The 22,361-nt window shown below is 39.6% G+C and overlaps 1 protein-coding gene across 4 annotated transcripts in view; it reads left to right on the forward strand.

The window, feature by feature from the left end:
- FLNB (filamin B) overlaps positions 1 to 22,361 on the forward strand; it is a 167,865-nt gene that overhangs the window by 109,484 nt on the left and 36,020 nt on the right. For all 4 annotated transcript variants that reach the window (XM_077278608.1, XM_077278607.1, XM_077278609.1 and 1 more), the window contains exons 15-25: positions 550 to 673; positions 1,394 to 1,554; positions 2,088 to 2,178; positions 2,428 to 2,597; positions 8,316 to 8,433; positions 8,543 to 8,805; positions 8,905 to 9,502; positions 9,603 to 9,776; positions 11,615 to 11,777; positions 15,300 to 15,460; positions 17,375 to 17,542. In XM_077278608.1, the coding sequence (XP_077134723.1) occupies positions 550 to 673; positions 1,394 to 1,554; positions 2,088 to 2,178; positions 2,428 to 2,597; positions 8,316 to 8,433; positions 8,543 to 8,805; positions 8,905 to 9,502; positions 9,603 to 9,776; positions 11,615 to 11,777; positions 15,300 to 15,460; positions 17,375 to 17,542 (2,191 nt within the window). The remainder of the gene's footprint in view (positions 1 to 549; positions 674 to 1,393; positions 1,555 to 2,087; positions 2,179 to 2,427; positions 2,598 to 8,315; positions 8,434 to 8,542; positions 8,806 to 8,904; positions 9,503 to 9,602; positions 9,777 to 11,614; positions 11,778 to 15,299; positions 15,461 to 17,374; positions 17,543 to 22,361) is intronic.

Below are 22,361 nucleotides of genomic sequence, written 5' to 3' on the forward strand. Positions count from 1 at the left end.
TAGTTCTAGTCCTCTTCCTCTCTAAATAGGTAATTTGCATACAAGCTAAGAACTTAAGTGCATGTTGAGTAATACTTAAAAAAAACCCTGCAGTATTGCTACAAAGCACATAAAGGCCTGCATACACATTAGATAAGTCAGCAACGTGCCAATCAGCTGACCACCTAATGTGCATTGGGGTCACCAGACTGGGCGCCAACCAACTGTGTCAAGGGACAGAAGGATCGGGGGAGGTTGGATTTCAAGTGCCTTACCATTTTGTTTTTTGGGCAGAGAAGTTACGGCCTAAGTTGACTTGGGCAGCAGCTCTTTCATGGAGAGCTTAGGAGAACTCAACGAGCGTTCCTGTGCATGGGGGATAATTCAGCTGACAGCTATCTAATGTGTATGGCCACTTTATGGCCATACTGGCCACCGGGGTGATAGGAGCTGAGGTTTGTGGTAGGGGCACAAGCAAAACAGTCCAAATGTAAATTTATAGGTGGTAGATCTTCTAACCCTCTTTTATCAAGTGCACTAGTAACCACTTGTCATCTGTTTGTCACTTAGGTGAATATTGGGCAAGGTAGTCACCCACAAAATGTGAAGGTCTTTGGCCCAGGTGTGGAGAAGACTGGTCTGAAGGCAAATGAACCAACGCACTTCACAGTTGATTGTACAGAGGCCGGGGAAGGTAACTGATTTTTCTTATTATCCACTTCACGAGTTATATTTTTTACAACCGACCTAGTTGCTAATGGAAAGTTTTTATATTATTATTATTATTATTATTTCCCCCTATTTTTGCAATATGTTTTCTTCAATCTCTAGTACTGTAGTGTCTAAGCAGCTGCCATTCATCTGGTACAAGCTGCAACTCCTAGCATAGTTGTGACAACCTTTGGCTTTAGCCAGAGCTGAGTGCTGTAGTTTGGCAACAGCTTGAGAGCGACAGCTTGGAGAATTCTATTGTAGAGCAATAGTATAGTTTTTTTTATGTATGCATTTATTTTGAAACCTCTTTGAGACAATTATTCAAAATTGTAATGAAAAATGGTCTCCTAAAGGCTTTTCCTTCTGAAAGAAGAGACCAATACAGGTAAGATATATGCAAATGTAAACCCATCCCATAAAATAAAGTCCAGTGGTCAAAGATCTCCTCCAGCTTCCTTTATACTTTACGACTTCCTTTTTTTACTTTCTAGTTTATCCATTTAATTTTTGAAAACTGAAAGAAAAATCATATAAAATAATAATAAGAAAAAACAAAAAACATTCCATATTTGAAATGCTTTTTAACTTAATAATATATTGATTTCTTTTCCTTTTTTTTGTGACACAATAAAGTAGTAAATATGAAAAGTACAATTAAGTTTTTCATTTGCATGAACTTTATTCTGTTTTTTTTCCCCAGGTGATGTAAGTGTTGGAATTAAATGCGATGCTCGAGTAATAAGCGACGAAGAAGAGGACATTGATTTTGACATCATCCCTAATGCAAACGACACCTTTACCGTTAAATATATGCCCCCTGGCGCTGGTCGATATACCATTAAAGTTCTCTTTGCTGGAGAGGTAAGTGAATAATGGTGCTATGGAATATAGAAATGTTCTTCCACAAGTTTATGCCACTTAGAGCTGAAAATATACTTGATGTTCTTCATAAGCCAAGAACAATATTGTTGCGTGTTTGATCGTTTCTTAGAAAGAAATTAAAAAATTTATCTTGGCATGTCACAAAATTTGAAGACTGTTTTGGAACTTTATCGTTTACTACAGCAGTTGCTGCAGGGGTGGGCGATTTTTTGTAGACTTTACGATATATCATTACTGGAATCTGCTCATGTCTTTTTCCTTTACACAGCACTAGGATAATAAAAAACTGTAATTAATATTAATGAAAAAAAACAAATCTATGTAGTAGAGGTAACATTTCTAGTTCCATTGGCAGCCTGGCTCCAGGCATTTGTTCTGTCCTGAATTAGTTGGTTTTTTTTTTTTTTTTTTTTTAAGTATAATGATCTTCATTTACGAGTCTACCTGACATTTTGCTTTTTGTCAGTGGTGTTAGTAAAATGATTTTTAATGCTTTTTTTTCTCCTTAATAGGAAATCCCTTCTAGTCCATTCAGAATTAAGGTTGACCCCTCGCATGATGCCAGCAAAGTAAAGGCTGAAGGGCCTGGGCTAAATAAATCTGGTATGTATATATGATTCAGTCGGTCAGTTTTTGATCTAAGCTGATCTGATCATAAGAATAGATTTTCTCACATTAGGCAAAAAAAAGGTATTCCTTTCAGTCCCACCTTTTGTCTATGGACTGTGTCCGGTATCGCAGCTCAGCTCCAATCACATACGTAGCTCATGAGTTAACATTGGATTATGGCAAACAATATAGATTTCTCGTGTTAAACTTTATATAACTTTTATTTATTTTTTTTTTTTTAAGGGGTTGAAAATGGAAAGCCCACACACTTCACAGTATTTACCAAAGGTGCCGGAAAAGCCCCTGTTGAGGTCAAGTTCAATGGACCCACCGCAGAGGACGCCGTGAAAGATTTTGAAATTATCGATAACTACGATTACTCCCACACCGTCCGATACACTCCAGTCCAACAGGTATTTACAATGAGCTAGGCACTGTGAATGTACAGTGTCTAACAGAGCTAACTTTCCAAAAATGATAACTTTTTTCTAATTTGTCTGTTATTTGGGGACAATGGGGAATAAAATTCTGGCAGTAGATGCTACACAGGGTCACATCTTGCTGGACATGTAGAACACTTTTCTCTTCTGTAGGACACCTCGTGGATGGCTTACTTTAGACCAATATTTTGCGCCACAATTTCCATCATCTTGTAGAATCTTTGGCACCTTTTAAGCAAGGTCTCCTTTTCTAACCACATCACCAAATGCATAACAAATCTGGTATAAGACATGTAAATCAGTTTGGTGCAAATCGATAAGGAATTCTGGTACATTTACTTTCAATATTTCCCTAATATTTATTTTCTTTTGTATTTATCGATCATTACTTTTCGTAATGTTTAATTATGCTTTCTATCCATTAAAAGTAGGCTATAAATCACTGACCACACCACAGTATGCTGCTTGTGCTTAAACTGGGTGAATTCTTTACCTGTACCCACAGTTGAAAACTTGCTTTTTTACTTTTCTTTAGATCCAATATCACAATGTAGCAGAACTACGTTTTGTCCCATTTAGATGGGTCAATATTCCCCCTTAATGAGTGCCGATGGACTATGGACATCTCGATTGGCTCCTGTTAACACAAGCCGATGTGAACAGGGGATGATGTGCTGCCGATAATGATGATTCGTTTTGTGCCGGCATAATCGGTGCTAGCCATCACATTTAGATGGGTTGATATTTTGGAACAAGTGTTCTTAGTTCGCAGATTATATCTGCTCATTTACATGGACCATGAAAGACAGGCAGTGTTTTCTACTCAAATCAACCCAATTATTTGAATGCTTTTAGTTCTTAAGCCAACTCTTTTGTTACTGGTAGTCAACACCCTGATCAGTCGATTGTCCTGCTTTTCTAACCCTCAGTAATTAGATCTCCTCATGTCTGGACATGTGCTGTATTTCATGGTTGCTCCACAGGGTAAAATGTAGTGTCACGTATTATAGAGTCTCAAGACCAAATCCCTATAAAGTCTCTATAGCCCAATAGAACAGTCAGGAGTTTAGGCAATAAAAATAACTACTCAGTTACAGCTCATTCACATTTCCGTTTTTTGTGTACGAGTGCTTTCCGTGCTTTTCTTGTAACTATAAGGCGTCATTCATTTTCCACGTATGGCAAAGCCTGACCTTTTTTTGGGGGGAGGATCATAGTTTGTTAAGAATGTGATCTGAGTGTCATCAGATTCTCTCTTACGAAAGAAAAGGTTTCTCCTCCTGCTTCATTCTGTCAGTCCGTGAAAATCGGTCCACACTCAGATATCCAAATTTTTTTTGTTCACAGACCCATAGTATTGTATTGCCAGTTATGAGTGCTATCTGTGAAAACTACAAATAGCGCTCAAAAATTGGACGTCTAAATGAGGCCTAATAATGAATGGTATCATTCTTATATCTGTGATCCAAGACACATCTAATATTAATCTGAGTGTCTGATCAAAATCAACAATGCAAGTCGGAAAAAAATCTGACCCTACTCTGATACCAGCCAAGTGCTGTGCGTTTTTCACAGACTTCCAAATAGGAAAAGAGAAAAAAATTTTTTCTGACAAATTGAACTAACTCCATCTAAATTGATTTAGTAAAAAAAATACACTAGTTTAGATAGATCATAAAGTCCTAATATATTTAGTCTGTGTAACCATTTGGATATTATCAAATGAGCTGGTAATATTTCTTTGAATTATTTTAATTTTATTTTAAATATTTGTCTTGTGTTTTTTTTTTTTTTTTTTTTTTAAGTTTTCATCTGATTTTTTTTCTTTATTCTGTAGAGGAATAATTATTTAGAAACGTTTCTACACCTTTCTTTATGGCTGTATGTTCAAGCCTATACAAGCTAGGGAATACTTGCGCAGTAAGACTTGTAGTGTGATTTGTCTTAAAGAGAAACTGATGTGACAGTGCATCATACTAGAGTCATTGACCGCCGAGCCATAAGATGAACTTGTGTGTGTCGCACACCATCAGTCATCTCTGTAAATCACATCAAGGGACTCTTCAGTCTAATATATTAAGGAATCCTAAGACAAATACACCAAAATTCCTTCTATTTTAAATCTCATTATTGTGTCATTTACTCCAAGGTCAGTTCTCTAAAATCTTACATCATCTTAAAGTACCTTCACACGAAACGACTTTACAACGAGAACGACAACGATCCGATCGCTGCAGCTTCGCTGTTTACATCGCTGTAGAGAGGTCAAACACAGCAGCTCCAGAACGAAGCAGGAGCGATCCTGTGACGTAGCGGTGACGCACTTATCGTTCTCACAGGTCGTTAGCTCCATGTTTAACATTGCTGGCATCGTTGCTTTTGCTGTCAAACACGACGATACACGCCGATCTGACGACCAAATAAAGTTCTGAACTTTCAGCAACGACCAGCGATATCACAGCAGGATCCAGGTCGCTGCTGCGTGTCAAACACAACGATATCGCTATCCAGGACGCTGCAACGTCACGGATCGTTGTCGTTCTCGTTGTAAAGTCGTTTCGTGTGAAGATACCTTTAGTCTAATGTGATTACGATTTTTGACCTTCTTGATCATTGACCCTAGTGAAGGCTCTTCCGGTTTTTGAAGGCTTGTATCTTTTACTCTTCTGTATAAAGTTCAGTAGATCTCAGATGGTCAGAAATGGGTGAACTTAAGGCTTGGTGTGGGTGGCTTGATTTTCAGACTTCAAATTTGGAGTTTTGGATATGGTTTACATCGCTAAACTTTGAATGAATTAAATGATTGGTGGTATTTAACGTATGAAATCCTCAAATGTCAACCTAGTAGACTAAAAATCAAAAAGGTGTTCAGGATCTCCAAGACTGTAAGATAATGGATTGAGTCCCTGTACATTTCAAGCTAAATTCCACAATACAAAGCAGCACACTTTAGTAAATGGCTATTTTATAGCGGTTTACTTACTTTATACTGTAAATCCATATACTAATGGCTGTACAATCCTTTTATGAAGTTTAAACTCAATCTCCATCCACCCAGCCTGATTGACAGCTCCTTGGTGTCCCTCCTTCCTGGCTGCTACTCAATTGCTGCCCACCTACCTTGATTGAAAGTTCCTCAGTGTCCCTCCTCCCTGCTACAGCTAAGACCTCGCCCTACTCAGTACAAGCTGCAGCTGATGGGTTGGATGGCTGGAGACTGAATACACTGAGTCCCACTTGGTCTGGACTCCTAAAAAGCTCAGTTGAAAATCGGCAATATGAAGCCATTCTGAAATGAATTGTTAAAGCAAGAACATCCGCTTCATGAGGTCTGAGATCTATAAAGTGCATAGTTTGTCCTGGGAAATCTTTAATAAAGTATATCATATTAATTGGCAAACTTTGTTTCAGATCTAGTTTAACTCTCCTCCTCCAAAAAAAAAACTTGAGCAACATCAATAATGACAACTCGGCACTTGTGCAAATTTTGTGGTTCATCTTAATAACCCGCGACGTGGAGGCAATATATTCTCACAGTTCAGTGTTCCTCTTAATTATAACGCAATTACAGAGGTGTCTGCTCCTTCTTTTTCTTTTTTCCTTTTTTTTTTCTTTTATATAGAACACATTTAGCTGGAGAGCGATGACTGGAAAATGTATCTGGCAAGTTCCAATTGAGTTGTTTGAGCTGTGTATATATTCCAGCTCCTTGGCAGCCATGAGGACATTCACAGAACATGTAGCACGTGCGCCAAAGCGAACAAAACAAGCTCGCTGTGCTGTGCCTGTGCCAACAATTTGTAAGAGGACTCTAAGAAATCCAGTTTGTGGGCTGCTGTTGTCTACGAGCCTGGCTGATGTGATTCTGAAAATAAACGTTATGGCTGTTCTAAAAATGTTTGTTTGTTCAGACCAAAACGAGATTACCTTCTTAAGATTCAACTAGAAACTCTCGTGGCAGTAAAATATTTTATAGATCTTTAGTCATGCTGTTAAAAGTAGCTGAAAAATACAGAGTTTAAAAAAAAATAAAAAAATAATAATTTCAATTACACATGTTAATTTCCTTTGTGTGTATTGGAACAACACAAAAAAGGCAATTTGGACATAATTTCACACAACTCCAGAATGGATCGGACAAAAGTGTTTGCACCCTCAACTTTAATATTTGGTTGCACCCTTTGGGATAAAAACAAATACTGCAATCAATCACTTCCTATAACCATCAACAAGCTTCTTCCACCTCTCAACTGGAATTTTGTCCCACTCTTCTCTTGTAAACTGCTTCAGTTCTCTCATATTGAAGGGTGCCTTCTCCTAACAGAAATTATAAGATCTCTCCACAAATGTTCAATGGGATTTAGTTCCGGACTCATTGCTGGCCACTTCAAAACTCTCCAGCGCTTTGTTTCCATCCATTTCTGGGGGCTTCTTGAAGTATGTTTTTCCTGCTGGAAGACCCATGACCTAGGATGTAAACCCAGCTTTCTGACATTGGACGCTACATTGCAACTCAAAATCAGTTAATAATCTTCAGATTTCATAATGCCTTGCACCCAGTGCCAGAAGCCGCAAGACAACCCCATAACATCTTTGAACCTCCACCATATTTGACTGTAGGTACTGTGTTCTGTTCCAATTTTTGGGGTTTTGTGTGAAAATTATGTCCAATTTGCCCTTTTTTCTCATTTTTTTTGTGTAGTTCCACTACACACAAAGTAAATAAACGTGTAGAACAAATCATGCGTAATTGCAATAATTTTCTTGGAGAAATACTTCAGTTTCTGTAACAATTTCAAGGGTGCCAACACTTTCGGCCACGACTGTATACATTATCTATCTCTGTCAGGGGTGGACAATTAAATTTTCCTGAAGGACCACATCAGAGACCATAACGTGACTATTGTGAAGGGCCGAGCCAATAGGCTGAAGTTAATTCTGTGCTCAATATTAATATCAACATTTTACAATTGATATTAATATGCATTAATAATGATATCACCTAATATTGAGTAGCATTAAGTATACTAACACCCTTCTATGTACCGTATGAGCCTGTACACAACCCTCTATATACCGTGTAAGCTCACACACAGCTCCCTTGTCTATGCATAATCGGCCCCCACATAGCCTCCTATATACAGTATGAGCCCCCACACAACCACTACATAATATATGGAGTTGTGTAGTCCTGAATAGATCATCAATATTAGAGTCTTTAAAAACCCCTTTTAAACAAGTTGTAAGAAGTATGAAAATGTTACTGGAGGAAGATTAATAACTCCTGACAGAGCCCATTGGGGCAGACTGAGACACTTTGGATATGTTTTGACCTCCGTTTTAGTGGCAGACACAAATGGGTGCTAGACCGTGTTTTAGTGTCTGTCTAAAAGAACACTGCCAGAACAGGGTTAAAAAGACTGTCTGCCTTATTGTAGTGTGTATTTCTGTCTGAATACCTTTTTTTTATTACTTAGACAGAAACCCCAATGCAGTGCCCAATGGAGAGCAAAGGACAAATAGGAACCAAACCTTAGTTAGGCAAATGAAGCACAGATCTCCTCATTTCACCTGCTTTAAGTCACAACTTTGTTAATACAATTTAATATATATTTTTTGCTACAAAATTTTAAGATTAAAACACAAATAACCAAAATTATTTATATATTATTAACAACTTTTGTTTTCTAGGGCAAGATGAAAGTAGATGTAAATTATGGAGGGGATCCCATTCCTAAAAGCCCTTTCTCCGTGGGTGTTGCTGCTCCTTTGGACCTAAACAAGATAAAGATCAATGGACTTGACAGTAGTAAGAAAATCTTAGAATAATTATTTATATTCCCTTGGTTCCAGTACAAAATGATTTGCAGATGTTTAGTTAACATCCTATTAAAGGAGCTATGCCTTTCTGCTTGCAGGAGTTGAAGTTGGTAAGGACCAGGAGTTCACTGTGGACACAAAGGGTGCTGGTGGCCAAGGTAAAGTAGATGTGAAAATTAGTAGTCCCAGCAGAAAATCTGTTCCTTGTTTGGTGGAGCCTGTTACCGGCAAAGAATGCAGCTCCGTAAAGTATATCCCCAAGGAGGAAGGTGTGTATAATGTGGACGTGAACTATGATGGAAACCCAGTGCCTGGAAGTCCATACAACGTGGAAGCCACCTTACCTCCCGATCCCACAAAGGTAATCTGGAGTCTTTAGTAACTTTTTGATTACCATATATTGATGTTGTAGATATACCACTTTGGAAGAAAAAGTTTCTAAATTACTTTTTAACCCTAGGTTAAGGCTTATGGACCAGGCTTGAAAGGAGGCCTTGTTGGGAAGCCGGCTGAGTTTACAATTGATACTAAAGGAGCGGGCACTGGAGGTTTGGGCTTAACCGTTGAAGGACCTTGTGAAGCCAAAATTGAATGTTCTGATAACGGTGATGGCACCTGCTCCGTTTCCTATCTGCCAACTACAGCAGGAGAGTACTTTGTGAACATTCTCTTCGAAGAGACTCATATTCCAGGGTCTCCGTTCCAAGCTGACGTTGAAATGCCCTTTGATCCAACTAAAGTCATCACCACTGGTCCTGGCTTGGAACATGGTAAAGTAGGGGAGGCTGGCTTGATTCACGTTGACTGTTCACAAGCAGGCCCTGGAGTACTCACGATGGAAGCAGTGTCTGATTCTGGCTCCAAAGCGGAGGTCTACATCCAAGATAACGGTGATGAAACCCATTCTGTCACCTATGTTCCAATGTTTGCTGGCATGTACACATTGTCCATGAAGTATGGAGGGGAACAAGTGCCAAAGTTTCCTTCTAGAGTTAAGGTTGATCCTTCAGTGAATACAAGTAATATCAAAGTGTTTGGACCTGGAGTGGAAGGAGATGGTAAGACAATACAATGCAATCTTTGTTGTGGTTCAGCATTTTTTTTTTTGCACAAATTTAGAAGATTAAGCATATTTTATGAACTTATCTCATTGTACAGGTGTATTTAGGGAAGCTACAACCAATTTTACTGTTGATGCCCGACCTCTGACTCGAACCGGTGGAAATCACATCAAAACTAAGATCTCAAATCCATCCGGAGCATCCACAGATTGCCTGGTCAAAGATAACGGTGATGGCACTTATGAGATGGAGTACACGCCTTTTGAAAAAGGTAAAATATGGGATAGGCACCAACATTTTACTCTTACAACCATCGAGGCTGTAAAATATGACTGTGGTCAACCATGAGCAGAAAAATACTGTAGCTGCATTAGCTGTAAGGGGCACTGCAGTTGAACATACTATACTTTGCTATGCAAATTTTGGGCCAACAGAACAGATTTTTCCTTACTACTAGTAATTAAAAAATGTGAAAAATGCATAGCATTAACATATGTAGTGCATGCCACGTTCACTGTGATATATTAATACAATAGGGGTTCAATGCATGTAAAAAAGAAACATTAAGGAAATTATCAGAAACGTGTGGGCTTTATTTACACCAATTTCTGCATTTTCTAAATTTTAGTAAATCTTGTTGGCATTATTTGGCCACATTCATTCTGCGAAGATTCATTCTCTTAATGCATTGCCATCATTAATAATATAATTAAATCGAACGAATTTCATAAATGCCACTCCTTACTTTTTTTTTACAGTATTCAGTTGTTAGCATAAGTTCATTTATTATGTAAAGATGAGGCAGTGGCGCAGTTTGGCAAAAAAAAACAAAAAAACACAGTAGTGACTGCCCTTTGTGCAAAATTTTTAGATGGGCTATTTTTCGAAATAAGAACTTTGAGTTTTTTTCAGCTCCAAAGAAGTAGTGTTACTAGCAGCAAAGATGTGGGGAAGTGAACACGCCCAGATTTCTTACCGGGTGTCCCGGGATCTCCAGATGAGCTCCACTTTAAGCCGTTTGTATGCTTGATACAGCAGGATCCTCCAGTAGAGCGGAAACTATAGGCCCCACGATTATCCGTCCTGCTGTAGACCCGTGACTTATAAGATATCCGCATCCTTGTGCAGGCGGCGCAATGACTGCCATGCATTGTGCTACCTGAGTTAGGGAGATACATTTCTTCACCGAGAAAGGCCCCTGTGCAAGAACAATATATGGACCCTTTACAGTCCAATAACTCATCATGATGCACAAAGCCTCCTCTTTGGAGATGGTAATGGGCCCCTTTACCTCTTGAGCCCCTATGCGGCTGTACAGGTTGCACTAATGATATGGCGGTCCCTGCTTTCCTTGCCTTGGGCACTGACCACCCACTCTATACCACTGCAATTTGGTGTGGATCGGCTCCATTTTTTTCCACTTGGTCCCAGGAGCTCTGGTCATTTTAGACTTTTCATATAAATTTGTCTGATTTTAGTTTTTTGGGGGGGACTATGTGTCCTATGTCGTTTTATACGCAATAATATATTTTGGCACACTTGTATCGCTAAATATAAATACATTGGTAGTCCCATGAAGTTTGCTTTAATCTGACATCTGAAAGTCCAAAATCCATCTGATCTGAAACTTCACAAGCTCAAAAGCAAGTTGAGCAGAAATCAATCGTGACTCGTGAGAAAAAAAATATGATAGCGTCAGATTTGACGTTGTTGTTTTACTTTGGGCAGTCTTTGTATCTTCACAGTAACATTGTAGATTCAACGCATAGATGGATTTGCAGCTAAACAGCCTCTAGCGTCAGTGACGACTAACCCCACGAAGAAAATATTTAATGTATACACACACCATATCTGATTACTCACCAGCTGCTTTAGTGCAGTACAAACCGGGAAAAAAAAGTAGTTTCTGTTTGTTTTTCTGGTGGTGCCGTAACCCCAAACCACAATATGTTTTCATCCCATTTCTCTTTTGTGGTTGCTGAAGTAATAAGTCTATGAAATAGGAAACCAAAACAGGAAAATGATTTGGGAAGTGCAGTCATAGATCTATATTTATAACATTTTCCTTGGCCACCATTTTGCTAATCTTTATAATGTTCTGTTCCTTAGGCGCCCATACGGTGGAGGTGACCTATGATGAAGAACCTGTTCCTAGAAGTCCTTTTAAGGTTGGAGTGACCGAGGGATGTTTCCCTTCACGTGTAAAGGCGAAGGGTCCGGGGCTCCACGAGGCTCTAACGAACAAACCTAATGCCTTTTCTGTTATAACACGGTAAGAAGGATAAAACCATAACCTGACCTCAAGTTGTAGTGGTGGTGAGCAGTTGGCTATGACTTATGACCGCATTGGGCAATGCCCCATCAGGGTTGGAAAGGATCATCCAATTGGTACAAAGATATTTAAGTCAAAGTAGGTACCTATCTAACGTGGGTGCAGAGGGTGAAATCGCAACCTATGCCTTGGAGCCTAGGAGGGCCCAGAAAGTCCTTATGGCCCAGATGAAAATTCCAGTATTATTAAAGGCCCTGTTGGCGATTTTGCATTGTGGTTCACGAGCTTGATGTTGGACCACAGTTTAGAGGTCCAGTAAACCCACTAGGAGCTGACCTGAGCCCACTTGGAAACAATCCCGTGGCACTAAAGTCTATTTTTATGGGGCTTTCAGGTTATGTCGTGTATGAGCAATGATCAAATGATTTTACAATGAAGACATATCCTGTACAGATGTAAAGTGTACCCTCACTAATATATCGTATGATCTGCTCAACTTTCGGACCGGGGGTGCCAAGGACATCAACTCCAGGCCCCACTTTTCAGCTTTTTAAAAATGACTTTATGCTTGTTCACAAATGTTTATAGGAATAAACTGGGTTGGTTGGTAAATGAATAAGATACTGCCTTTGTTTGTTTATACTGAATTAAGTATATTGTGCCAAGTACTGCTCACATAAGAGGCTGGTGGCCCGCTGCTGCATGGGGGCCCACCGGAGGATTTTCCTGTTCTCTTATGGGCCAGTGTTAAAGCAGAACTGTGATGCATTGATTTTTATTTTTCTAGCCAACATGTGGCTAAAGTAAGAGATTATTATACAACTACAATTGCGAATGGGCTGTAGTTTTGCAAAAATAAGGCTCCCACTGGTCTCATTGGCTCCCAGAAGATCATGGAATTTCAATAATGCGGTTTATCTGCAGCTTTTTTGATGAGACGTTACCATTTACACCTGTTCTATAAACTTTAAACTAATTGTCTCATAAAGATGCAGCGCCCTAGAGACCTGGTTGTTGCAGTGACATCGCTCTGCCACTAAGGGGAGTGATGGTACATCTGATTGCACTGAAGGAGTTCACCTGACCAGGTATCACAGGCACCAATACACTTCACAGTCTGGCCTCCAGGGGGAGCTAAGGGCGCTATGTATTAGGCCACTCCTCACAATCTGGTAAAACTGGGGGTTGGATAGGAAGTTAGAGAGAAGCTGACTGGGTTGGAACCAGGCAACATCCTGTGGCAGAGGGTGTTGCAGGGGAAGATTCAGGGGGGTCCCTGTCAGGGGTGGGATCCTGGCAGAGGCCTAGCGAACAGAAGAGAACATTACGGGACCACGCCTGCACTGATTTGCGGCGGTATCTTAAGAAAGGACAAGAAGCGAGGTTTATTGTGAAGCAGTGAGAAACGAGATCGCAGCGAAAAGGAGATAACACCAGTAGGAGTCGTGCCCCGAGATCAGCAACATCCTACTGAGGCGCGTCACCGGTGGCCGGAACGCCGAAGAAGTATTGGGCTCTAAGCATTACTTCAAACGGCGGCAGGACAGTTAATTATAGGTTGGCTGTCTCACCTAAATCACCTAAGCAGACATAGGGGGCAATTGTGGGAGAGGGGCGTCACTAGGGTCCCGGAAGAACTCCAGGCCTACCCGTCATACGGGTGCGTCCTAGCCATATCATCTGGGGGACGGAGAAGAACATCAGAATAGAAACGAGAGTTGTGAGAAAGAACATCAGGAACAGACACAACAGTTGTGAAGACTATCCCGTGGTGCTCAGCAGGGAAGTACTACAACACACAGGCGCTAGAAGGTAGGCACTGATTTCCACCTGTGAAGGGAACTCTGGATGTGCCTTCGGACCGGCCGGTCTCAGCCAGCCCGGTTAGCAGTGCTCCGGATTGCGGATCCTGAAGCCTTCAGTAAAGAGGTAAAGAGACTGCAACCCTGTGTCCTCGTCATTTCATCGCACCACACACGCCACCTTTAATTGGACGCCCCTTAGCAGGGTCACGGACCGGGTCAGGCCACCGTGACAACCCTGAGACTGAGAAGCCCGGTACCGAGTGTCCCGCAGCCCTGCGTCTGGGGGCGCTCCAAAGACATCCCCTTTCATTGTAGAAAATGACTTGGTAGTCAGTTATTAAAGTTGGTAAATCTACGCCAACCATAACTACAGCACATAAAGCATAACATACATGGACACTCTTATACTTACAGAACAGGCTCTTAAAACTTAGTAATTGGTAATACTCGATATGTCATGTAGGGGACATGGTTCTGAGTCAGACAGTCCCTGTGATATCCACATATCCTAATTGGGTATATGAAAAGGGCTTCCTCTTGTGGCTGCTCATTCCTATTCTATGAAAAATTGGGGTTCATTCTTCAATACAGCAACTCCTTCAAACAAAAGGTGTATCCAAACTTCTAACCATAGTTGGTGGCCAAAAATGCGCAAAATGTTCCTTATTGAGTATATGTCTAGTTAGCAAACCCTAGAAACTAAAATAAAAGCAGCAAATGTTATAAAAAATAAAATTCTTGCCTTTTCTTTCCAGTCAGTCTAGCATAGAAGCTGGCTAGTATCATCACATGCCAAGATATTGTCATCACTGCTCAGTTAAGGTAGCCATGATGGCAGCAGTAGGACACAAGGCCACCGAGGCTGTAACTGGCCTAATGGGTCAAGTGTTTGAGTGTTGGCTGCTTGTAAATAAAAATTGGGGCCCCTTATTTGCATAAGAAACAAAACAAAAAGGTCATTATTTATTTATTTTTTTTAAATAGCATTTTCTGCTACTTTTAAGTTTTATTAACTTAGTTGGTAAGTTAAAGTCATCTTGTTATCAAGTCAAAAGTGGGCAGTTTTGCTCTTGCTGCTCCCCTTATTCCATTTTTATCTATTTGTTTTTATAACTCCTCCAAATGGACTGATATGAAACTTTTTCTTTTTTTAATAGTTGAGTCTAGTATGGCAACTTTTATCTTTTACGAGATGGCATCGCTCACAGGATTGTCCTTTGGTGCTAATCTCTGCATAATAACCTTGCGAGCAATTTAATAGTAAAGACCCTAAAAAATAGCATAATTGGATGCACCAAATAACAAAATAGCTCTGGAACCGAATGATGGATTTAAAAAAAAAAAAAAAAAAAAAAAGACAAAAACAAAATGTCAAAGAACAAAACCAAATTGTTATGGGGGCAGGAGGAATAAGATGGGAACAAAACCTTGCCACTTTTTCCTTGCTGGCAGGTCCTCTTCAAATACAACTCCTGTCCTTCTTTATTGTTGTTTCTGTATTTGTGTGTTGTGCTCAACCAAATGCATGAATACAATTGCATAAATGTGGAACAACACAGCATTCAATATTTGTATCTACCTATTCTACATCATGATAATCTCGTTCTAATGGAGCAATAGGCTGTTAAACTCTTCGTGAACTTGGTGCTTTTTTTTTGCTGGGTCAAGTAATAAATATTGAGGTTAACCTATTGTTCTGCTCAACGTCTTGTTGCAGAGGTGCTGGAATTGGTGGTCTGGGAATAACAGTCGAGGGTCCCTCAGAATCCAAAATGTCTTGTAAAGATAATAAGGATGGAAGCTGCAGTGTAGAATATATTCCTTACGCTCCAGGAGAATACGATGTTAATATCACGTATGACGGGGAACACATTCCAGGTACGTTGAGGTCCTGCCCTTTGCTTTGTTTGGCTTGGTCTCTTCTGTTAAAAATGGTAAAGGGGAATATTTCCAGGTATAAATCACGACCGTTGCTGTATTAACCTAATAAACAGCGCTGTCTGTGGTCTATGCTGCTCTCACGTTTTATGGGATATATATATTTATTACTGTGATTTTGTATCCAGCCTGTTCCATTTATTAATGGACCAGTGACAGAATGAGGTAACTTCATGTCCTGTCTGTGGTTTTCCTCTTAATGTCTTACTGGTTTTATAGTAATTCAGGGGGAAAAATGCCTCCGTAGCGTACAATGTGTCTTAATAGAAAATACCAGTAACTTGCATAGACTACATGGAGTTTCAGAATTAGACCACCAAGACGATCACCTGCTCACCCTTGGTCCTACTCATCTTTGGTCCTACTCATCTTTGGTCCTACCCGACTTTAGCAAAGCATTTGATAAAGTATCTCATTCCATCGTTATTGAAAAAATGTATGTAATTAACAAGGCTATGGTTAATTAGATTCATAACTGGCTCAGTGATCATACTCAGAGTGGTAATAAATGGTTGTTCATCCTATTGGAAGTGTGTCCTGGCCCTAGTGGTGTTCAACATTTTTATCTATGATCTGAATAAGGTAACTGAAGGTAATCTAATCAAATTTGCAGACGATGCAAAGCTAGGAGGGATAGCGAACACTAGAGAAGACGGAGAAAGAATTCAGAAGGATCAAGAGCAGCTTGAACACTAGGCAGCAAGTAATAGAAAGGTTTTTAAAAGGGAGAAATGCAAGATTATAAATATTGGCAAGAAACGAAAATTACATCTACAGAATGGGAGGAATAGAACTAAGCAACAGCACATGTGAAAAAATACTTGGGTATACTAATAGATCACAGACTGCACATGAGTCAACAGTGTGATGCAGCAGCAAAAAAGGCAAACACAGTTTGGGATGTATTAAGAGAAGCATGCTGTAGAGTCTAGATCATGTGAAGAAATTATCATCCGCTACTCCTCCTTGGTCAGGCCTCATCTGGAATACTATGTCCAGTTCTGGGCACCACATTGTAAAAAAGACATTGAAAACCTAGAGCTACTTCAGAGAAAAGCTACCAGGATGGTGAACGGACTACAAACTGTCCTACGAGGAATGGTTAAAGGATCTGGGAATGTTTAGCTTGCAAAAAGAAGGCTAAGAGGAGACTTAATAGCTGTCTACAAATATCTGAAGGGATGTCACAGTGTAGAGGGATCATCCTTATTCTCATTTGCATATGGAAACAGGAGAAGCAATGGAATGAAACTGAAAAGGAGAAGATACAGATTAGATATTGAGGGCGATCAATGAGTGGAACAAACTGCCACGAGAGATGGTGAGTACTCCTTCAATGGAAGTCTTCAAATATAGGCTGGACAGACATCTGTCTGAGATGGTTTAGTGAATCCTGCATTGAACAAGAGGTTGGACACAATGACCCTGAAGGTCTCTTTGAACTGGAACAGTCTATGATTCTGCAAGGAGAAGCTGTGGTCAATTCAGTGGCTGCTTCAGGAGAAACTTTTGTATTACATAGTGGCTATTCAGAAAATTGTCATCCATAAAATACAAGGGCGGCTCAAATATGCCAGAAGTATTGGTACACCAGTCTACAGAACAATAATGCTTCCACCTGTTGCTTTAGCTTCAGACTCATTGCTTTGGCCACCTTGTTATATCTGATTAGTCAAAAGGGCTAAAACGAATAGATTCTGCATCAGTACCCCTTTATGAGTGTAGAATCGCCCCCTTAATCTTTTTTTAATCTCTTGTTGGATTTCATGCAGACTTGAGCCCCGCTATGAGACGGAATGTAATAACTGTGACATGGACTTTCCCTTCTCAGTCTTTATCTTTTCCTTGTTGCAGGTAGCCCATTTAAAGTTCCTGTAAAAGATGTCGTAGACCCCAGTAAAGTGAAGGTATCTGGAATTGGACTTGGAAATGCCGTTCGGGCTAAAATACCACAGCAGTTTACTGTAGATGCCAGCAAAGCCGGAATTGCTCCTCTTAGTGTTGCAGTGAGCGGACCCAGAGGTAAGAGATTCTAAGACTTATACTCTGTGATGGAGCTTTTGGGTTTATTATTTTGTATCTAATTTCCTGTCATTTCATGAGCCCGATTTAGCTCCAACTTTTGGAAAGCCTTTCTTTCATTTTATTTCTCCTAGCTTTTAACATGCCAGAGCCCTTTTATATTTGATAATTCAGTATCTTCTTCAGCATGACCACTTAATATAATTTCCTGCATCATATTCTCATAAGACACTCAATATATTATACAACTGCCGCTGCTTACTTATACCAAATTCTGTCATTTTTTGCTTTCCCAGCAGATTGATTGCTTACAATCTAGTGTGTGCCTAGATTTAAATGGGTATTCCACAGGATCTGTCATAAATGTATAGTTAATGTGGGTTGCAAATATGTTGGAAATGAGGCCTGTAATGCATTGCTGTCAATGAAAAGGCAGTCAAAATTCCCATACAGATGAATGGGAAATGTAACCACCTGCCCACTGACAGCGGTGCCTGTCAAGATCTCCTTTGGGATGGTTAAGGTTCCCATTGCGGTTCCTGTGGATATGCCATAAATCTAAAAGATGGAAATACCTCTTTAAAGTGGTATACCAGTTTTAAAGAGTCTTTACCAATTTTTAACTGATATCTGGTCAATTGTTAGGGGTCTGACTTCTGGGAACCCACTTCATCACTGAAATACTGTCTTGTACTATCACTTAATTTGCTGTCTAAGGGACTGGTTGAGATATCTGGGTATAGTTCTGGTGATTTTGGGTCTAGCTGTTTGCAAGTTATCACCAATCCGAGGAATAGTTGAAGATTAGACACCACTTTAATAAAACGTCCTCCATTAAAACATTAGTTGTATACTGCCTTTTTATCTCCTTTTACAGTAATTTTCAGAGTCGTGTATATTCTATTTTCAGAAAATATCATACCTCTCAACCAGTTAGTGATTAATTTTTCCATATACCAGGCAGTTGGGATCCTACGTAACTATTATCAGGGCTTTAGCATCACTACAGCTATTGCTCCCTGACAATAAGTTTGATACTCTCCAATCTAATGACATTAAATGTCTAGCTGAATTGTTTAGCTAAAGTAGATAATCTGCTGCTATCCTTGTTGTTTCTCATATTTTTCGCCCTGGGTTATTGTGTCTCCATGCCCATAATTTATAGTAACATTGTTCTGATAGGTGACAATAACAGTATTTATTTCTAGCTAATGAAACGGACTCCTTAACGAAACGGAGCCCCATGAAAGCCATTACAAATTTCTTTAAAGGTGACTTCAAGCGAGATGCAAAGGAGCCAGGTTTGGACTTTTGTCATCTGCTCCAGGAACAAGTGGAATATTAATCAGTTCTGGTTTTTGGTCTGTCTCTGGCTGCTCCTCATTAGTCAATGATTGTGGTTTTGTGTCACTTTAAATCTTCCAATATTCACTGGTGGAGAATATGATTTACTATAAATTAAGAGGTACGTTCCTGAGTCTGTAACTGGCTAGTAAGAACCTAATCTCGAAAAATGTTGTGTCTCATATTTACCGTTTTTGATGGGCGATACTAGGCTTTCTTGGGCAACCTTTCTCTGTAATGTAAAAAAGTTTCAAATGGGGAAATATGATAAAAAAGTTGATCTTTTTCCCAGAAATGGGGTCATTCCAGTCCAAGGGCTGTAGGTAGTATTGCTGCTCAGCTCTTTGAGTGAGGGTAAACTAGAATACCAGGCATATATACTGTCATAGCCGAAAGTGTTGGCACCCTTTAAATTGTTCCAGAAAATGAAGTACTTTTCCCAGAAAATTATTGCAATTACACATGTTTAATTATATGCGTTTATTTCCTTTGTTAGTATTGGAACAACACAAAAAAAGAGAAAAGAAGGCAAATTGGACATAATTTCACCAAAAAAAAAACAAATGGGCAAAATTGTTCTCAGTTTTTCAAAATTGTGGGTAAACAACTTTGCTTCAAGCATGTGACACCTGTTCAAACTCGCCTGTGGCAAGTAACAGTTGTGGGCAATATGAAAATAAGACCTGAAACAACCTCTTTAATCATGGTGGTTGGATCAAACATGATTAGCTGCCACGTCAAGAAGCTATTTTCAGCTGGTAGAACAATCTTCTTATTCTTCTTCATACAGTAAAAAGGCTCCTGCTACAGCCAGTCGCTCTACAACCAGCTACAAGGGAGACATGGCTGGGCCCCTGAGACAAAGATTTATTCATATATTTCTCAGTAATAAAATTAATTGTAATAAAAGACAAAATAACAAATATAGTGTGTTTTTGGATATGTATTCCTTTTTTTTGTTTGTTTTTTTACGTTCAATGATTCAATGCTCACTTTGACACCAGCACAGTCAGGATATAGGTACGGTAATCCAAAGCAACTATTTTGGGAGAATCCTATAAGCAATAGCATATTATATAGGACGCCACGCCAATTGATCACAGATAGTTCTTCCTACTCTTCAGAACTACGCTGTGTGGAAGTTTTTTCTTAGACTGTGAGCTGTGCTACCTGATCGACATCAGTAGTCACTACTCTGAGGGGGCAATAGAGCTTGTGTTACAGACCCCGTGGGAACACACCTGAGATGCAGCAGGCTATCCTGGAGAATGGTGTCAGCTGACAAGTACTATACTGATGATTGCTGGACTGAGCATAGAACAATCAGGTCCTTGTGCTCAGGATTTAACAAGAGAACAAGATTGGGAAGTGAAAAAGTTTGGATATCACTGGGGAATATGGACCAAGTGCTGGGGAACATAGGGTGGACTCACAGCCTGCAGCAGATTGACACGATGTGTTGTGTGTTCTTCTGTTTCTTACCATGAAACATTTTATACATCACTTTTTCTATGAGAAGATTATTTAAACTATTGCTTATCTGAGATAATGACTTTCTAGAAAATTTGTCCTTCATACCGGTGGCTCAGAATATAAACTGCCTTATATCTTATGGCCACTTACATAAGACATTATTGACTTCATTTATTCACAACTACAATGAGATGTGCCATTAAAGACGATCTGTCATTTGTCATAAATGATTAATTTTTTTTACCTGGTGTAAATGCCGCTGTTCTCCTGAATCCGGCGTTGTTTTTCTTTTGTTCCTGCGCCTCTCCGTTCCTGAGATATGGCCCCCTTTTCCCTGTATAGAAATCTAGTCTTGTTAGCCAAGTGGGTAGGACCAGCTCTTTAATGAAATTTTCTTGAGGACCACACCCAGTTAATTTACATACAGAGAAGAAGGGGCCATATCTCAAGAACGGAGGAACGCAGAAACCAAAGAAAGACATCACCGAATTCAGGAGAATAGCGGCATTTACACAAGGTAAAAAAAACTTGCATATTTATGGCAAGTGATGGGTCCCCTTTAAGAACTCATATTTTTTTTTTTACAGAAATGAAGGGAATATATAGCTTTCTATTATGTAATTATGACAGATGACTCTCCATTGTTCCAGCTAATATCGTTCTTACTGGCCTGCAATTGAGTATATGTCTATGTGTATAAATAATGAGTATAAATCAGAAATTGGCAGTCCCATGTGAATGTGCATGCTGCAACCTTGTTGTATGTTGGTGTCGGCTTCCTTTATTTGGGATGTGCTTTTCTGGATCGCTTGCTGCTGCTTCCTTCACTATCACTACTTGACTTTGGGGTTTCTGGACTCTTTTTACCAATAATGACTCATGATTTTAATACATTTGAAATGTATATAATGAAAAATCGCTCTAATAATACCAAGGACTGCACTCAATGAGAATTGCTATGCCTAGGATATAAAAAAAAAAAAGGCTCTTATATGATGAGGTGAATGTCCTGGTATTATTACAAAATCTGCTCTCTTTATGTAATATCATAAAGACAAAAACTAGGCAGTTCTATATGAAATATCACTTGGCCTCTTTGTTTTTTTGTACTTGCAGATGTGGTAAAATTGAGGTTTTCCACCTTTTCAAAAGCACCCAGAGCTAAAAATCACTTTTGCATTTGTGTTTCATTGAGAAATTTGCACCATTTTGTCTTATAGTCTCTTTTGTTTTTGCAGTCTCTGTAGAATGAGTCAACTGAGGAACCACCAGCGAGCTCATTCTGATAAGTTACAAATTCAACTCTCTTATCTCCTTGTCTCTGAGCTCTCTGCTGATTTATCACTACAGACGACATCAAAGTTGAATGCTCCGGAAAATACAGAGCCTGTAAAAGCCAAACGGTGCAAACGGTTTAATGAAGCCCAATTGTAAAAAAATATATTTTTAGGCCCAAATACATGCATTTAAAGGGAACCTGTCTGTAGGATCAGCCCTCCTAAGCAGTCTATATGGGCATGTAGGTCATAGGAAGCTGCATAAAATAATGCCTTGATATCTGCGATCCGATGTCTTATTCCAGGATTCGATTAGGCACCTTTTATATATTTTTTGCAGGGTGCAGCCAGGCCCATCAATGATGTCCTTGTATTCTAGGGGCCTGTACCTCTGTGATGGTGTTGGGCAGCCCACCTAATCGAATATTAGGGGCGTGTAATAGGCTGTTGGATGGGCACTGTGCTTCACATGTGTGTGACTTGTGCCTTATTGCAAGCTTCATCTATGTGCAATTCCAATAGTGGGCAATCACCCACTCCATAAACTGGTAGGTGTCGAGTGGTTGTTTCATCAGTGTTTTGCACTTGTGCTGCCTCCTTTATTTACGGGGTCCTCAGAATCCTGTTTGTGCATTTGTTTCTGTGAACTTGGCTGGTAAATACCATTGCCTTTTTTGCTATGTTTATAGTAGAATTATTTGGGATTTTTTTTAAAGTTCCTTTCA

This window comes from Ranitomeya variabilis, chromosome 8 (genome assembly GCF_051348905.1).
Source record: "Ranitomeya variabilis isolate aRanVar5 chromosome 8, aRanVar5.hap1, whole genome shotgun sequence".
Lineage (NCBI taxonomy): Eukaryota > Metazoa > Chordata > Amphibia > Anura > Dendrobatidae > Ranitomeya > Ranitomeya variabilis.